The sequence below is a fragment of the Carcharhinus amblyrhynchos genome, chromosome 21 (genome assembly GCF_965287045.1).
Source record: "Carcharhinus amblyrhynchos chromosome 21, sCarAmb.v2.hapA, whole genome shotgun sequence".
NCBI lineage: Eukaryota > Metazoa > Chordata > Chondrichthyes > Carcharhiniformes > Carcharhinidae > Carcharhinus > Carcharhinus amblyrhynchos.
This window is the reverse complement of record NC_137344.1, coordinates 19,883,430-19,897,850: the sequence shown is the minus strand read 5'-3', so window position 1 is coordinate 19,897,850 and position 14,421 is coordinate 19,883,430. Positions and strand designations below refer to the sequence as shown.

The following is a 14,421-nucleotide window of genomic DNA, read 5'->3' as shown; positions in this document are numbered from 1 at the left end:
GGGAGGCTGGTTTGCATGATGGATTCGGCTACATTCACAATCTTTTGTAGTTCCTTGCAGTCTTGGGCAGAGCAGGAGCCATACCAAGCTGTGATACAACCAGAAAGAATGCTTTCTATAGTGCATCTGTAAAAGTTGGTGAGAGTCATAGCTGACATGCCAAATTTCCTCAGTCTTCTGAGAAAGTAGAGGCATTGGTGGACTTTCGTATCTATAATGTTGGCATTGGGGGGACCAGGGCAGGTTGTTGGTGATCTGAACACCTAAAAACCTGAAACTTTCAACGTTTTCTACTTCATCCCCATTGATTGAGATGGGGCATGTTCTCCTTTATGCTTCCTGAAGTCGATGACAATCTCTTTTGTTTTGTTGACATTGAGGGAGAGATTATTGTTGCTGCACCAGTTCACCAGATTCTCTATCTCATTCCTGTTCTCTGTCTCGTCATTGTTTGAGATCCAACATACTATGGTGGTGTCATCAGCAAACTTGAAAATCGAATTGGAGGGGAATTTGCTCACACAGTCATAGATGTATAAGGAATATAGTAGGGGGCGGAGAACACAGCCCCCATGTGACAATAATAAATCAAATCAAATATATTGTCTTTTCATGTTCTTCCTACCAAAACGCATAATCTCACACATTTCTGCATTGAACTTCATCTCCCACCTATCTGTGCACTCCACCAACTCATCCATGTCTTCTTAAAGTTTTAGACTGTCCTCTTCACAGTTTACAACACTTCCAAATTTTGTGTTATCTGCAAACTTTGAAGTTGTTCCCTGCACACCAAAATCTAGATTGTTAATATATCAGGAAAAGCAAAGGTCCCAATTACGACCCCTGGAGAACACCACTGCAAACTTTCCTCCCGCCCTAAAAATATCCTTCAACCATTGCTGTCTGCTTCTTATTATTCAGCCAATTTTGTATCCACACTGCTACTGTCTCTTTTACTCCATGATATAATGTTTCTCAGAAGTCTGTTGTGTGGAACTATATAGAATAACTTCTGAAATTCCATGTACACCACATCAACAGCATTACCCAAAACAACCCATTCTGTTACCTTCTCAAAAAGATCAGTGGATTAATTAAACTCCCTTTAGAAATCTGTGCTGGCTCTTTCTAATCAACCCAAATTTTTCCACGTGACTACGAATTTTATCCTGAATAACTGTTTTAGAAGCTTGCCCACCATTGACATTGGCTAACTGGCCTGTAATTGCAACAATTTTGAATAAGGGCATAACATCTGCATTTCTCCAACCCTCTGGCACCCTCCCTAAGTCTAGAGAAGACTGGAAGATTATGGCCAGCGCCCCTACAATTTCCAATCTCACTTCCTTCAATATCCTTGGATGAATCTCATTTGGTTCTGGTACCTTGTGAACTTTCACTATCAATAGTCTATTCAACACTTCCTCCTTGTCAATTTTGAATATTTCTAGGGACAGAATTTCCTCATTTGTTACCTTGTCCTGGTTAGCATCTACCTCCTTGACAGATGCAAAGTACTCATTTAATACCTCAGTCATGCCTCTGCTTCCATGTGTAAATTCCCTTTTAGGTCCCTAATTGGCTCTTTTCCTCTTTTTATTGCCCTTTTACTATTTATATACCTAAATAAGACCTTGGCATTCTGCTTTGTGTTGGCTGCCAGACTTTTCTCATAATTCTTCTTTGCTCCTCTAATGTAATTTTTCACTTCTTCTCTGAACCTTTTGTTCCTTTTGGTCAACTTTTGGTATTTTCTACATTACACCTGTCATAAGTACATTATTTCTTCCCTGTCTTTAATTTCTATCTCCTTTTTCATCCAGAAAACTCCGAATTTGTTTGCCCTCCATTTCCCTTTTAAGGGAATAAATCTTTACTGTGTCTGGACCCTTTCTACTTTTAAGTTAGCCCATTGTTCATTTACAGTTTCTCCTACTAACCTTTCTTTCCAGTCTAATTGGCCCAGTTCTCTTCTTGCCCCATTGAAGTCAGCGCTCCCCCAGTTAATTAGTTTTACTCTGCAATGCCAATTTTCCTTTTCTATCATCATCCTAAATGTTACAATACAATAATTGCTGTCTCCTAGATGTTCCTCCTACTGACATTTGATTTACTTGGCCCACCTCATTTCCAAGAATCAGGTCTAACAGTGCAATATTTGTTGTTGAACTGGACACATTCTCATGCAGAAAACTTTCCTCAGCACAATCTAGGAACTTTTGCCCCTCTCCAACTCTTACACTACCATTGTTCCAGTCTACATTTGGGTAATTAAAGTCCCCCATTAAAACTACTCTTTAGTGTTTGCATCCTGCTGTAATAATCTGTGTGATGTTTGCATCTCTGTATCAGAATCCTGGAGTTTTCGATGAATGAGGCATTAAGGAAGAAATGCAATCTGCTAAAGAGAAGGATTAAAAAAATGTTAATGCAATGACAAAAGTGGATCAGAGACAAAGGCCAAGGTGGAGGCAATTGATTGGCAAGCATGATTTATTTCAAGAGAGAATATGTGCATCATAGATTTGAATAAATTGAAATTAAAGAAGGATAAAAGAACAGTATGGAGAACATTGGAGTGATTAACCTGAGTAGATTGGCACCTACAGACGCTGAAAGACACCCTTGTAAGAACAGGATATGGCACTCAACTCATCGATCGACAGTTCTGATGCACCACAGTGAAAAACCGCACCGACCTCCTCAGAAGGCAAAAATGCGACATGACAGACAGAGTACCCTTCATCGTCTAGTACTTCCCCGGAGCGGAGAAGCTATAACATCTTCTCCAGAGCCTTCAACATGTCATCAATGAAGACAAACATCTCACCAAAGCCATCCCCACACCCCCACTACTTGCCTTCAAATAACCGCACAAGCTCAAACAGACCATTGTACACAGCAAACTACCCAGCCTTCAGGAGAACAGTGGCCACGACACCACACAACCCTGCCACAGCAACCTCTGCAAGACATGCCGGATCATCGACATGGATGCCATCATCTCAGGTGAGAACACCATCCACCAGGTACACGGTACATACTCTTGTGACTTGGCCAACGTTGTCTACCTGATATGCTGCAGGAAAGGATGTCCCAAGGCATTGTACATTGGTAAGACTATGCAAATGCTACAACAACAGATGAATGGACACCGCTCGACAATCACCAGGCAGGAGTGTTGCCTTCCTGTCGGGGAACATTTCAGCAGACAAAGGCATTCAGCCTCTGATCTTCAGGTAAGCATTCTCCAAGGCAGCCTTAAGACACACAACGCAGAATCACCAAGCAGAAGCTGATACTCAAGTTCCGCACACATGAGGACAACCTCAATCGGAATTTTGGGTTCATGACACACTATCTGTAGCCCCCATGCCTTGCTGGGCTTGCAAAACCTCACTAACTGTCTTGGCTTGAGACAATTCACACGTCTTTAACTTGTGCTTAACCCTCTCTCCACTTGCATTGTCAGTACCTGTAAAGACTCGCATTCCAACCATTATCTTGTAATTGAGTTTGTGTCTATATATGCCCTGTTAGTGAAACAAATCCTGCACTCACTTGATGAAGGGGCAACACTCCAAAAGCTGCTGCTACCAAATAAACCTGTTCAACTCTAACCTGGTGTTGTGAGACTACTTACTGGAGTTGTTAAGCTCTGATTTGACAAAAGCTAGCTTAAAAATTTCACTGGCAAAAGGTTTGAGAGTGTGGGTGCAAGCCATCTTGGGGAGGTGAAAGGAAGTAATTTGTTTAATGTATCATCCACAAGACAGCGTTTCTAACAATGCATCATTCCCTTTGTAATGCGCAAGAGCCACATATGTTATAAATACACACAACCAGCAATGCATAATCGGATAAAATTAACTTTAATTTAGATTGCCTTCTGTTATTATATAATTGTGCAGAAAATGAAAGCATTGTCAAAAATATCTCATTCTCGATATAACCCTTTTTGATTCCTGAAAAGCACCTGTGGCATTCATGTGGAAGCAAGTTACAACATGCACTGTCCCTAGCAATGAATGTCAATAGACTGTCACCGTAAGTCGGTGTGGACTGGGTGGCACACTAGGTGAATAAACAGTAAAGGTTTATTTCCTTGGTCGGGAAACTGATAGACGTTTTTGAAGAATCATTTCTTTTTGGGATCCCTTGATGTGCGAACAAAATAAACTTACGACCAACTTTACCAATTAATCTAGCCAATGAAAGAAATCGACCACCTGCTACAAAGTGGCAGCGCAATATCCGAATGTCTTTGTTCTAACTGTGCTTGTTCTCAGTTGTAACCGTTTGACGATTATGTTGGGTAAACTTCGACAGTAACAAATATACTATTATTTAACCCAGTGACTTGAGAAACTTCTCACCGTAGTTAGCAAAACGGTTTAAAACGCTACTTACTGTATTTTTAAAAGGGGGAGAAAACAGAATCAAACTTTATTATTAAAACCCAAAATTTTAACACGATTGAGCATGCTTATTCAAAGAACATAATAAAAGAATGACTAAATTTGATTTTAACTGAAGCAAAGAGTGAGAGCGATTTGACCGGGCTGTCATTGTTAAGCGATGTTTTTGTTCGTTTGGCTCAAGTTGAATAAGTTAAATGTCTTTAAGAGAACCAGCCACATTGAAACACTTGGCTGCATTTTATACGCAGTGCCACTAAAGAAGGGCTTGCCCCCCAGTCCTTAAAGCGACCCTAACTATTTGTTTGAGAAGTTGTGCTGTAGAGTTTGGGGTGATTTTTGATCCTTTGTCTGCTGCCTTCTGACTTGATGGCAGAGCTTGCGGCGCCGAGGGGGTTAATCCGACGACTCGCTACTCAACGTTCTCTATTCACTTGGCAACCGCTGACCCGTGCCTAGCAACGGTCAGGCCAGGCGCAAGCCGATTGGTCAGTTGGCGGTGTGGGTGACGTCACCACCGCGAGGCCGGAGTGACGGCAGGGAGAGGGGGGGCGGGGGGAGGCACAGAGTGGAGCGAAGCGGCGCGGGGATGGAGGAGCTGAGCGCTGTGGGAGAGCAAGTTTTCGCAGCGGAATGCATCCTCAGGAAAAGACTGAGAAAGGTTGGGTTGGGGTAAAAGATGCAGTTTTGCAAACCCCGGCTGCACAGGGTTTCATTCGGGGGCTGAGTGGGCAGACTGATTTATTTGTTTTTTTTTCTCTGCAGGGGAAGCTGGAGTACTTGGTGAAGTGGAGAGGATGGTCTTCCAAGTGAGTGGCATCAGGTTTAACAATACAACAACAGCAGCAGCGTGCTCCCAACTCCAGCAAGGAGCTGGCCTCAGAGCTTCCTCCTTTGTTTCCCCCTTTTCCCCCTGCATCTTATTTTTCCTCATCACTTCCATTTAAAACTAAACATTCTCTGCTCTTTTCCCCTATATTTTGTTTTACAGCCCTCTAATTGCACCTATTTGTTCTCCTTCCACCTTTTGATCTTTAATTGTTGATTTGTCTGGTCTATTGTTTTAGTGTAGCTGGAATCCTCTAAGTGAGTTACTTTTCTCTAACACATTCTTCTTTTGCCATATTTTGCTAAGGTATTTAAAACTTGGTTTTGTAACTTTCTAAAATTCGTTTTGCTGCTTAAATTCTGACTTGGTTTCACGTTTTGTTAATTGGTAATACCTTTACTTGTATAGATGCTTTTATTATTTTATAACATGTTACTTATTTTTGTTCATCTCTCCATGCGTGTTTCCTTTAAACACTTTAAAATATAGTATTTATATATTCTGAAAGATGTTTGTATTCTATTTATGAAATGAAGATAGTAATTCTTTTAGATTATAAAATTTAGGAATTATGGGTTTACAGTTTCTGAATATTCATTATTGTTCAAATGAAGTAGATTTTGTTTAGGATATAAAAATAATCATGCTGTTTTGTTGCATCTTAATAGCATAATATTTACTTTCATTTAGTTACTACAATTGTTTTAAAATTGTAGTTTTTGAAAATGCATTGATTATATCTCTTTAGATGTCATTACTTTTAAAAAAAAGACACAGAAAATGGTGTTCTAATCTGTGTTTGTTTTGATACAATCAGGTGGTTCACAATGACAAGCTGTTCCCGTTCCACAGTTTACTTACTCCTCCATCTGTGCACCCAGCCCCCTTACAAAAGTGCATCCGTTGTTCTGTATTAAACCAAGTGCAAAGTCATGATATGATCCTTACTCTGTTTTTATTGACAAAAAATGAGTTGAAAGTGGAATCAAAGGCACAGGAGCTCAGGTTTTTCTATGAGCTTGTGTGAATGCTTTTTTTTTAGCCATCTAACCCAACCAGAATAATAGCTTAGTTTCAGAGTTGGTGCAAATCATAGTAAATATGTTGCAAGGACAAGACTTCAGTTTTTAAGATGCAACAGACGTGGAATCCTGACTGAAACATTCCACTTGGCAAATAACCTGGGGCTACTTTCTACAAGTCACTCACCAGTCTGCAAGAAACTTTATCCCCTCATCTCCAATTCCTTGCAGTACGTTTTTCTCTGCTCTTTTTCTAGCTGTGCATAATCCTTTGTGGCCTTTTGCATTCCTTTCCCGCTCAAATCAGTTCCCAATCTAAACCATTGAAGGCACTTTATTTATGTTACACTTAGTTATTTCTGCTTAACAAATCAATAGTGTGTTTTTTTTTGGTGTGAAAAGTCACTTAAAACCTCACATTGTGGAAAGTCTTTCTAAGCTATGGAGCTGTACCTTTCTTTTGAAAATTTTTTCTTACAGTCCAACTGTTTAAAAGCCTTGAAACAAAATTAAATGTCACATTTGCAATACCTTCTATTACCTTGTTAGTAATCTTGAGGTTAGAACTGGTTGACAAGAACCTAGTAGACCTTTAATTTGTTCAGTATTGTACAAGAATGCAACATCTACTTTTTCTTCCCCAATCAAATTGCAAATATTTTAGGATTACTTTATTGTGAAAGGAACTTGTATAAACAAATTGCAACAGTGGTGCAAAAAAAACTTTAATTAACCGTGCACTACAATTTTTAAAAAAGTGCCACCCGCTACTATGGCTTTCTGAATGTATATTTTTTAAAGAGAGGAAATTAGTTCCTTGCGCTCCTCAGTTATAATGTCCTTAATAGCATGGATGGACTGCATTAACAAACAGCTACTATTCACACGTGCCTTAATGCTTTGTTAGAAGCATTGTATTTTTAATTCAAAACTGCTCCTGTGACTGGGACATCTGACACTTGCATGTGGCAGTTAAACCACAGTTCAGAGCTTCCTTCATTCAGGCTGTGCATGTGGTTGCTATTGTGTTTGGTTTGGCTGTTTTAAAAATATATGGAATTGAAGAAGGATTGACTCATTATTATTGACTTATTGTCTTATTGTCAGGACCCCCTGCCAAATTGGGGCCTGATAAGTCAAAGAGATATTTGTATTGCCAAGTCCCCATTAGACCTGTCATCGGAACAGACACTTCCGATTATGACAAAACTGGATTTTTAATCTTCTAGGGAAAGTACAAAGATTTTTGAGAAAAATAATTGACAAATTGTTAGGTATTTTAATTAGAAAGTGTACACCAATTGGTCTGAATGAGCAGTACAAAAGACAGCAGTTGGCCAGAATGTGGTTTAGATTAATACCAATAGTGTGGGTTCCCATAAAGGCTGAGGTCATTCTAGGAGCCTTGACTTGTTCCATTATGATTTCATGGCATAAACAATGATTAGCAACACTTGACCATGGGGATGCTACAAGGAAAGAGAGAGAACAATCATGGGGTTATGTTAATCCACATACTTATTGTGGGAAGTTGTGAATTTTAAACCAAGTTCTTCACTTTTTGCTCCTTGCTGGAAGATGTGTACCAGGCTGTTGACTGTCCTCACTATGAAAGGCATGAAGGTATATCGAAATGGGGCTATATTTACAAGGGCGAGGTTATTCATACCCTGAAATCATATGAACTTGCAGCACAGGAGGTCAATAGTCAAAAGCAGATTTTGGAGTTCTAAGAGTCTGATTACCCTACCTTTATTCCTGGGCATTTTTCCTTTTTTTAGTCAAGTCATGTTCTCTAAATTTGTCGGATCCTTTAGCAGCTAATTGCATCCATTTTTCTCTGGTATTTTTCTTTGGTATCAATGGTTGCTATTCTGATTGGCGGTTGGTGACTAGTGGAGTGCCCCAGGGATCGGTGCTGGGGCCTCAGCTATTTACCATTTATATAGATGATCTGGAGGAGGGGGCTGAGTGTAGGGTAACGAAATTTGCTGATGACGTAAAGATGAGTGGAAAAGCAAATTGTGCAGAGGGTGTGGAAAGTCTGCAGAGGGATCTGGATAGGCTGAGTGAGTGGGCGAGGACCTGGCAGATGGAGTACAATGTTAGCAAGTGTGAGGTTATCCACTTTGGCAGAAATAATAGTAGGAGGGATTACTATTTAAAGGGCGAAAAGCTGCAGCATGCTACGGTGCAGAGGGACCTGGGGGTCCTTGTGCATGAGTTGCAAAAACCCAGTCTGCAGGTGCAGCAGGTGATCAAGAAGGCGAATGGAATGCTGGCCTTTATAGCGAGGGGGATAGAATATAAAAGCAGGGAGGTCTTGCTGCAACTGTACAGGGCACTGGTGAGGCTGCAGCTGGAGTACTGTGTGCAGTTTTGGTCGCCGCACTTGTGCAAGGATATTTTGACCTTCAGGGAGTGCAGACGAGGTTCACTAGGCTGATACCGGAGATGAGGGGGTTGGACTATGAAGAGAGACTAAATAGACTGGGTCAGTACTCGTTGGAGTTTAGAAGGATATGGGGGGGGAATCTTATAGAGATGTATAAGATAATGAAAGGGATGGATAGGGTACAGGTAGAGAGATTCTTCCCGCTCAGAAAGGATAGCAGGACTAGAGGGCACAGCCTGAAGATAAGGGGGGGGGGCAGTTTGGAACGGAGTTGAGGAGGAACTTCTTCACTCAAAGGGTGGCGAATCTCTGGAATTCTCTGCCTGTTGGTGGTGGAGGCTACCTTGCTAAATATATTTAAGTCACGGGTAGATAGGTTTTTGGCAGACAAGGGAATTAAGGGTTATAGGGAGAAGGCAGGAAAGTGGAACTGATCCACTTCAGATCAGCCATGATCTTATTGAATGGCGGGGCAGGCTCGAAGGGCTAGATGGCCTACTCCTGCTCCTATTTCTTATGTTCTTATGCTCTAAAAGCAAAATCCTGCAGATGTTGGAAATCTGAAATAAAATCAGAAATTGCTAGAGATCCTCAGCTGATATGTCAGCATCTGTGAGTTCAAACCATTAATGTTTCAGGTTATGATCGCTGAAATGTCAAAACCTGAAACATTAACTCTGGTCAGGATTTTCCTATCCCACCTGTGGTGGGAATTACTGCAGGTGGGATGAAAAATTTGGTGGACCAGCCATAGGTCTGATATCTTTGGGCAGGACTGGAAAATCCCAGCCTCTGCTCCTTTCTCCACAGATGCTGCCATACCTGCTAAGCATTTCCAGCATATTGTTTCTATTTCACCCTTTCTCTTTGCCAGTTCCACTACCTTCAAGACCAAGTGTTATTCTGTAAACTCCACTGCAAGTTTGCTCCTGGGAGCTGGTTTGAAAAGCTTCAGAAACTCGTACGCAATGTTGTCTTCTTTGAGTAGATAGCACAAAGTCATGGATTCCCAGATACAGAAAAGTGTAATCGAGGGAAGTTATGAATATTGGTCCCTAATGGAGTCAGCTGAATATCATCATGAAAAGGTGTTGAAGCCTAATAAATTCCACTTGATTTAGGTGATCAAGAGCCAGAACAACAGACTTGTATGCATGCTTTTTTGGTTTAAGTGAGCAACTGAATTTTCAGAGGAGTTTTTCTTTTTTTTGGATAAGACCATAATCAAGAGGCTTGTAAAAGTGAATGCCAGAAGATCCTACAGATTTTTTTTGTAAAAGAACAGTAGAATCCACCCAGTGCTTTGTCCCTCAGCCGGTACCTTCAAAACAAATCTACTCGTGCTATTTATAAGACCTCGTGTGTGCAAAGTGAGTTGTGTTTGTCAACAGTGACAACACTGCATAAGTATTTGATTGGCTGTGGAGTGCTTTGGGAAAAGGAAGGTGCTACAAACAACTTTACAATGGTGAATTTCCATGTGATACGATACATTTGTATGCTTGTGATTCTCCTCACAGCAAGTTCCGATGTCGCTTGTGCCATCGGGAGAAAATTGATAGGCAGGTCACCTCAGCCTGTCCCCTCGTACCTATCTGGGAATAAGTGCTGAGACCTGGGAAAGTAAGCTGTGCACAGTGCGATTATCTTTTTTAAAAAAGACGTGAGGGTCGAGAAATACAGATAAGTGCACCTGCATTTTTTTTTCAGTTATCATTTCTTTTTAAATCTTTCACCTTTCCATTCGTTAGTCTATTTTCTTTTCTTATTACTTCACTCTAGTTGTTCTTCCTCTTTTTCTTGTGCTAGCTTCCTCATTTCCTAATCTATTTCGTTAGTATGCTTGTTTCTGCTTCCTAACTCTGTTACACTCAACCTTCGTTTCAGCTTAAATCTGCTGTTTTTTTCCTTACCCAGACTGGTGCAGTGCTGAAGGTTACTTTGTTGCATGCTCCTGAAGCCTCCTTCTTCACCTTTCATTCCATTCCAGCAAAGCAGGAAAGAAAAACAAATATTTCCCCCACACACATTACAGTCACCTCATCAGGCCTGTCTGGCTTACCGCATCTCTAAATAGTTGCTGGTACAGCTCTGCAGGGAAAAAAGAGGTTTCAGTTGGGCAATTGTAATGGATGCAACGAATGACCCCCAGGTCCTAGTGCCTGCAGTTTTTTGAATGAACTGGCAGCAGACTGATGTTGCATTCTCTCTTCAGATATTTTAAAGCGATTGTAAATAGAAGTCCTTTCTCAGTAAACCTGTATTTATATTTCATAGATTTAACATTACAATATAAATGGTAAATCATATTGAGGCACCTTTACTTTCCATTTTATCTGCCTCTTGTCGTTGTTGGTTAATCTTTAATATTTCATATTCATAGCTTCCTACATTTTCCAATTTCGTTCCAATCTTGTGTTCTTTTTGCAATAGAAGGAAAGAAAGTCTTGCATTTACATCCCACCTTTTACAACCTTGGGATGTCACAAAGCATTTTACTGCCAGTGAAGTACTTTTAAACTGTAGTCACCATTGTAACGGTTGAAATAGCATATAGGTTCTAAGTCTGAGAAATGAATGTCATTCAATGTGAAATGTGTTATTGTTTTAAAATTAACTTACAATTAGGACTATTTGTACATTCAAGTTTTTTTTGGTCAGAATCTGGAATTAAGCAAATATCCAGAAAATTAAACTTTCACAAATTTTGTAAGCCTGACTACTGATGTTCACAACCTCCTTATCATAATCCCAAGTCAAGCTTCTAATTAGAGTCTTTACATAGTGCAAATAGGCAATCTTCACAGTCATAGCATCCATCTTTGCACCCATGTGTTGTCATCATTCCTTTAATTTGTCACTTCCAGACTTGGCTATTCCACACCTTCCTAGCCAACTTCCTTCATATCACCAAAACCCTGGTCACATATCATAGATTCCCCCCACCACCACTGCCGCTGCCGCCGCCATCACCATCATTACATACCCATTGCCCATCCGTACTGATAGTCCCTTACTGGGAGTCTATGTACATTCCCAATTCTACAATGCCACATTTAAAATCATCCTTGTCTGGAAATCTTCTCATAACTTTGTCCCACCTTCTCCAAACCTTATAGTACCACAGCCCCTTCAACAGTCTCCATCCTTCTGACCTCAGCTTCGAGTTTAACCCCCCCTCCTTTTGGTCCTACTGGTGGTGGTTGTGCCGACAGCTCTCATGCCGCACACCCTGGCATCCTCTCCACTTCTCTCCAATAAGACTCCATTTAAAACCAAGCTCTCTGAACAATCTTTCAGTCTACCTTCCCTTCATAATCTCTTTCTGTTTGGTTTAGCAGTCAGTTTTTGCCCTTCTGTGAAGTGCTATGGGATGTTTTTGCGTGCTAAAGGCACTACACAAGGCAGCCTGTGCCACCTAGAAGAACAAGGGCAGCACTGTATCAGAATGCCACCACCTCCAAGTCACACACCATTTTGACTTGAAACGTGTTGCTGTTTCTTTATTGTCACTAGGTAAATCCCCACAATGCTGTTCGCCACAGGGACTGCAACTGTTAAGGAAGATAGTTCACAGGCACTTTTTCCAAAGCATGTAGGGGTGGAAGTAAATGCTGCTTTTACTCACATTCTAAGAATGTTTTCTTTTAAATTGTAAATTGTGATTGCACTAATTTCTGTTCAGATCTTCCATTGCTGCTCGAATTCTTTCACCTTGTGTTGGTCCTAGTGATTAACATGGATAGTAAGCAACATAAATGCAGGGGATATTCTACCACATTACACATTTTTACCACAAAATTGCTTCTTGTGATATATAGGGACAAAAGGTTAACCACATTCATGCAACCTTTTTCTGTTTGCTCTTTTAACAGTTAGGTTAAACTTTTAAATGGACTAATTCCTCAAATGCTATTTTAGATTCTGCACTAATATTAGAAGCTAAGTTTATAAGTTTATTATGATTCACTTAGAATGAGAAATTTAAAAAATCATTAACAATCACAAGGGGGCAACATTTTAGGTTAAAGAGCAGGAGAATCAGAGGGGATTTGAGGGGGAAAATAAATCACTGAGGATAGTGGCAATCTAAAATGCACTGCCTGGGGTGGTAGTGGAGGTCAGAAACCTTACAATGTTTATTTTAAATTTGGATGAGCACTTGATATGGGACTAGTGCAGGAAGATGGGGTTAGCTTGCCTTTAGTGGTAGCTATTGTTAGTGCTGACTTGATGAGCTGAAGGGCCTTTTCTGCACTGTATGACTTTATGACCTGCGATTTGAATGCTTTGTGTGGAAGTTATATTTGTTAATTTTTGATAATAGCTTTCTTGTGCCTGGAAGTCTTAGTTGGCCTTGATGTATTGGTTAAGTTTTGATTAACAAAACCTAGTTTACAGTAAAATGTTTGTAGGACACTGTTATATTAATGGGCCATGTAAAAGTTGTAGCACTTAATTTTTGAAACTTAAGAATCAGATTGAGTAGACTCTAAATAGCAACAATTCAATAATGAAACAGATGAAACGTTTATACTGAAAAATAATTCACTTAATAACACTGAAATATAAAGGAGAATATTTAAAAGGAGAATAGTAGTATCAGCAAATCTGTAATCAAATTCATGGAATTAGTGAGGATTAGTTCAGCTTCTCAACAGAATAAAGTACAACATCTACATTTTGCTTTACCTTGTTAATAAGATGTTATGTTGTGTTTTTCTGATAGACATAATAGTTGGGAGCCTGAAGAAAATATCCTTGATCCGCGGCTCCTGCTAGCTTTTCAAAGGAGGTAAGAATCTTTGAATACTACATGTTTTTTTTTTCTCCTCTTCTTCCTTTTACTCTGTTTCTTGTTCTGCACCTACGGCAAGAGGGTGAGCAGGTCACCTGTACCCTCTACCAATACTGAAGCAGATTCAGATGCTTTGAAACGCAAAAGCTCAACTCCCCCTTCCAATTTTTGATTTATTTTCATTTTCTTCCTTTAGTTTCCCCGCTCCTCAACATTGCGACTGAGATTGGGAATTTGTTTGCACTTTTTTTTCCTCTTTTATTGTGCATTTGAGCAGCATGCTTGAGTTATTAAGAGCCACATGAATATTTGGTTCCATTGGGATTGATGGTGGAAACTTTTTGTTTGTTGCAGCCAACAAGAAAGAGAACTGCAGAATCGGAAACGAGGCAAGAGGCCCAGGGGCAGGCCACGAAAACATGTGGTATGATTGATTTTCCTTTTGTTGTTTCATGTCAGGCTAATGGTCAATAGTGTACCTTTTTTTCAGTAGCACTGGTGCTTAAATGAGCTCAAGCCAAATTAGCATTACAAGAAAAGTATTTCTGGAGTGCCACAGAGGAGTAGTATTGTAAAATCAAATAATCTATTTTAATAAAAAAAATGACCATACAAACAATCAGATAAATAGCATGCAACAGTAACTAGTACCGATTTTAGATCCTATCCTGATTTGTGAAGAGTAATGTAAATATTTAATGACAATATCCCCAGAGTTTTAATTTCAGATGACTAGAACCTCCTGTTGGTTGCATGTTAGTTCGGGTAGCAGCCACATCTCTTTGGGCTTCAATGGAGTCATTTCATGTGGAAAATAACAATGACTCATTTATCTAAAAACCAAGTTCTTGTGCTTAGCAGACAGTATAACTCAATTTGTGCCGTTTTCTAATGGATAAGTTGAAAACTCTTTTTGATGTGCAGATATTACTTTATTAATGTGTAATGTAAAGAAC

At 39.9% G+C, this 14,421-nt stretch overlaps 1 protein-coding gene across 1 annotated transcript in view; it reads left to right on the top strand.

The window, feature by feature from the left end:
* Nucleotides 1-4,997: 4,997 nt before the first annotated feature.
* cbx2 (chromobox homolog 2 (Drosophila Pc class)) overlaps nt 4,998-14,421 on the top strand; it is a 29,913-nt gene continuing 20,489 nt past the window's right edge. The window contains exons 1-4 of the mRNA XM_080209593.1: nt 4,998-5,082; nt 5,187-5,230; nt 13,397-13,462; nt 13,820-13,889. Coding sequence (XP_080065719.1) covers nt 5,011-5,082; nt 5,187-5,230; nt 13,397-13,462; nt 13,820-13,889 — 252 coding nt within the window. The 5' untranslated portion in view covers nt 4,998-5,010. The remainder of the gene's footprint in view (nt 5,083-5,186; nt 5,231-13,396; nt 13,463-13,819; nt 13,890-14,421) is intronic.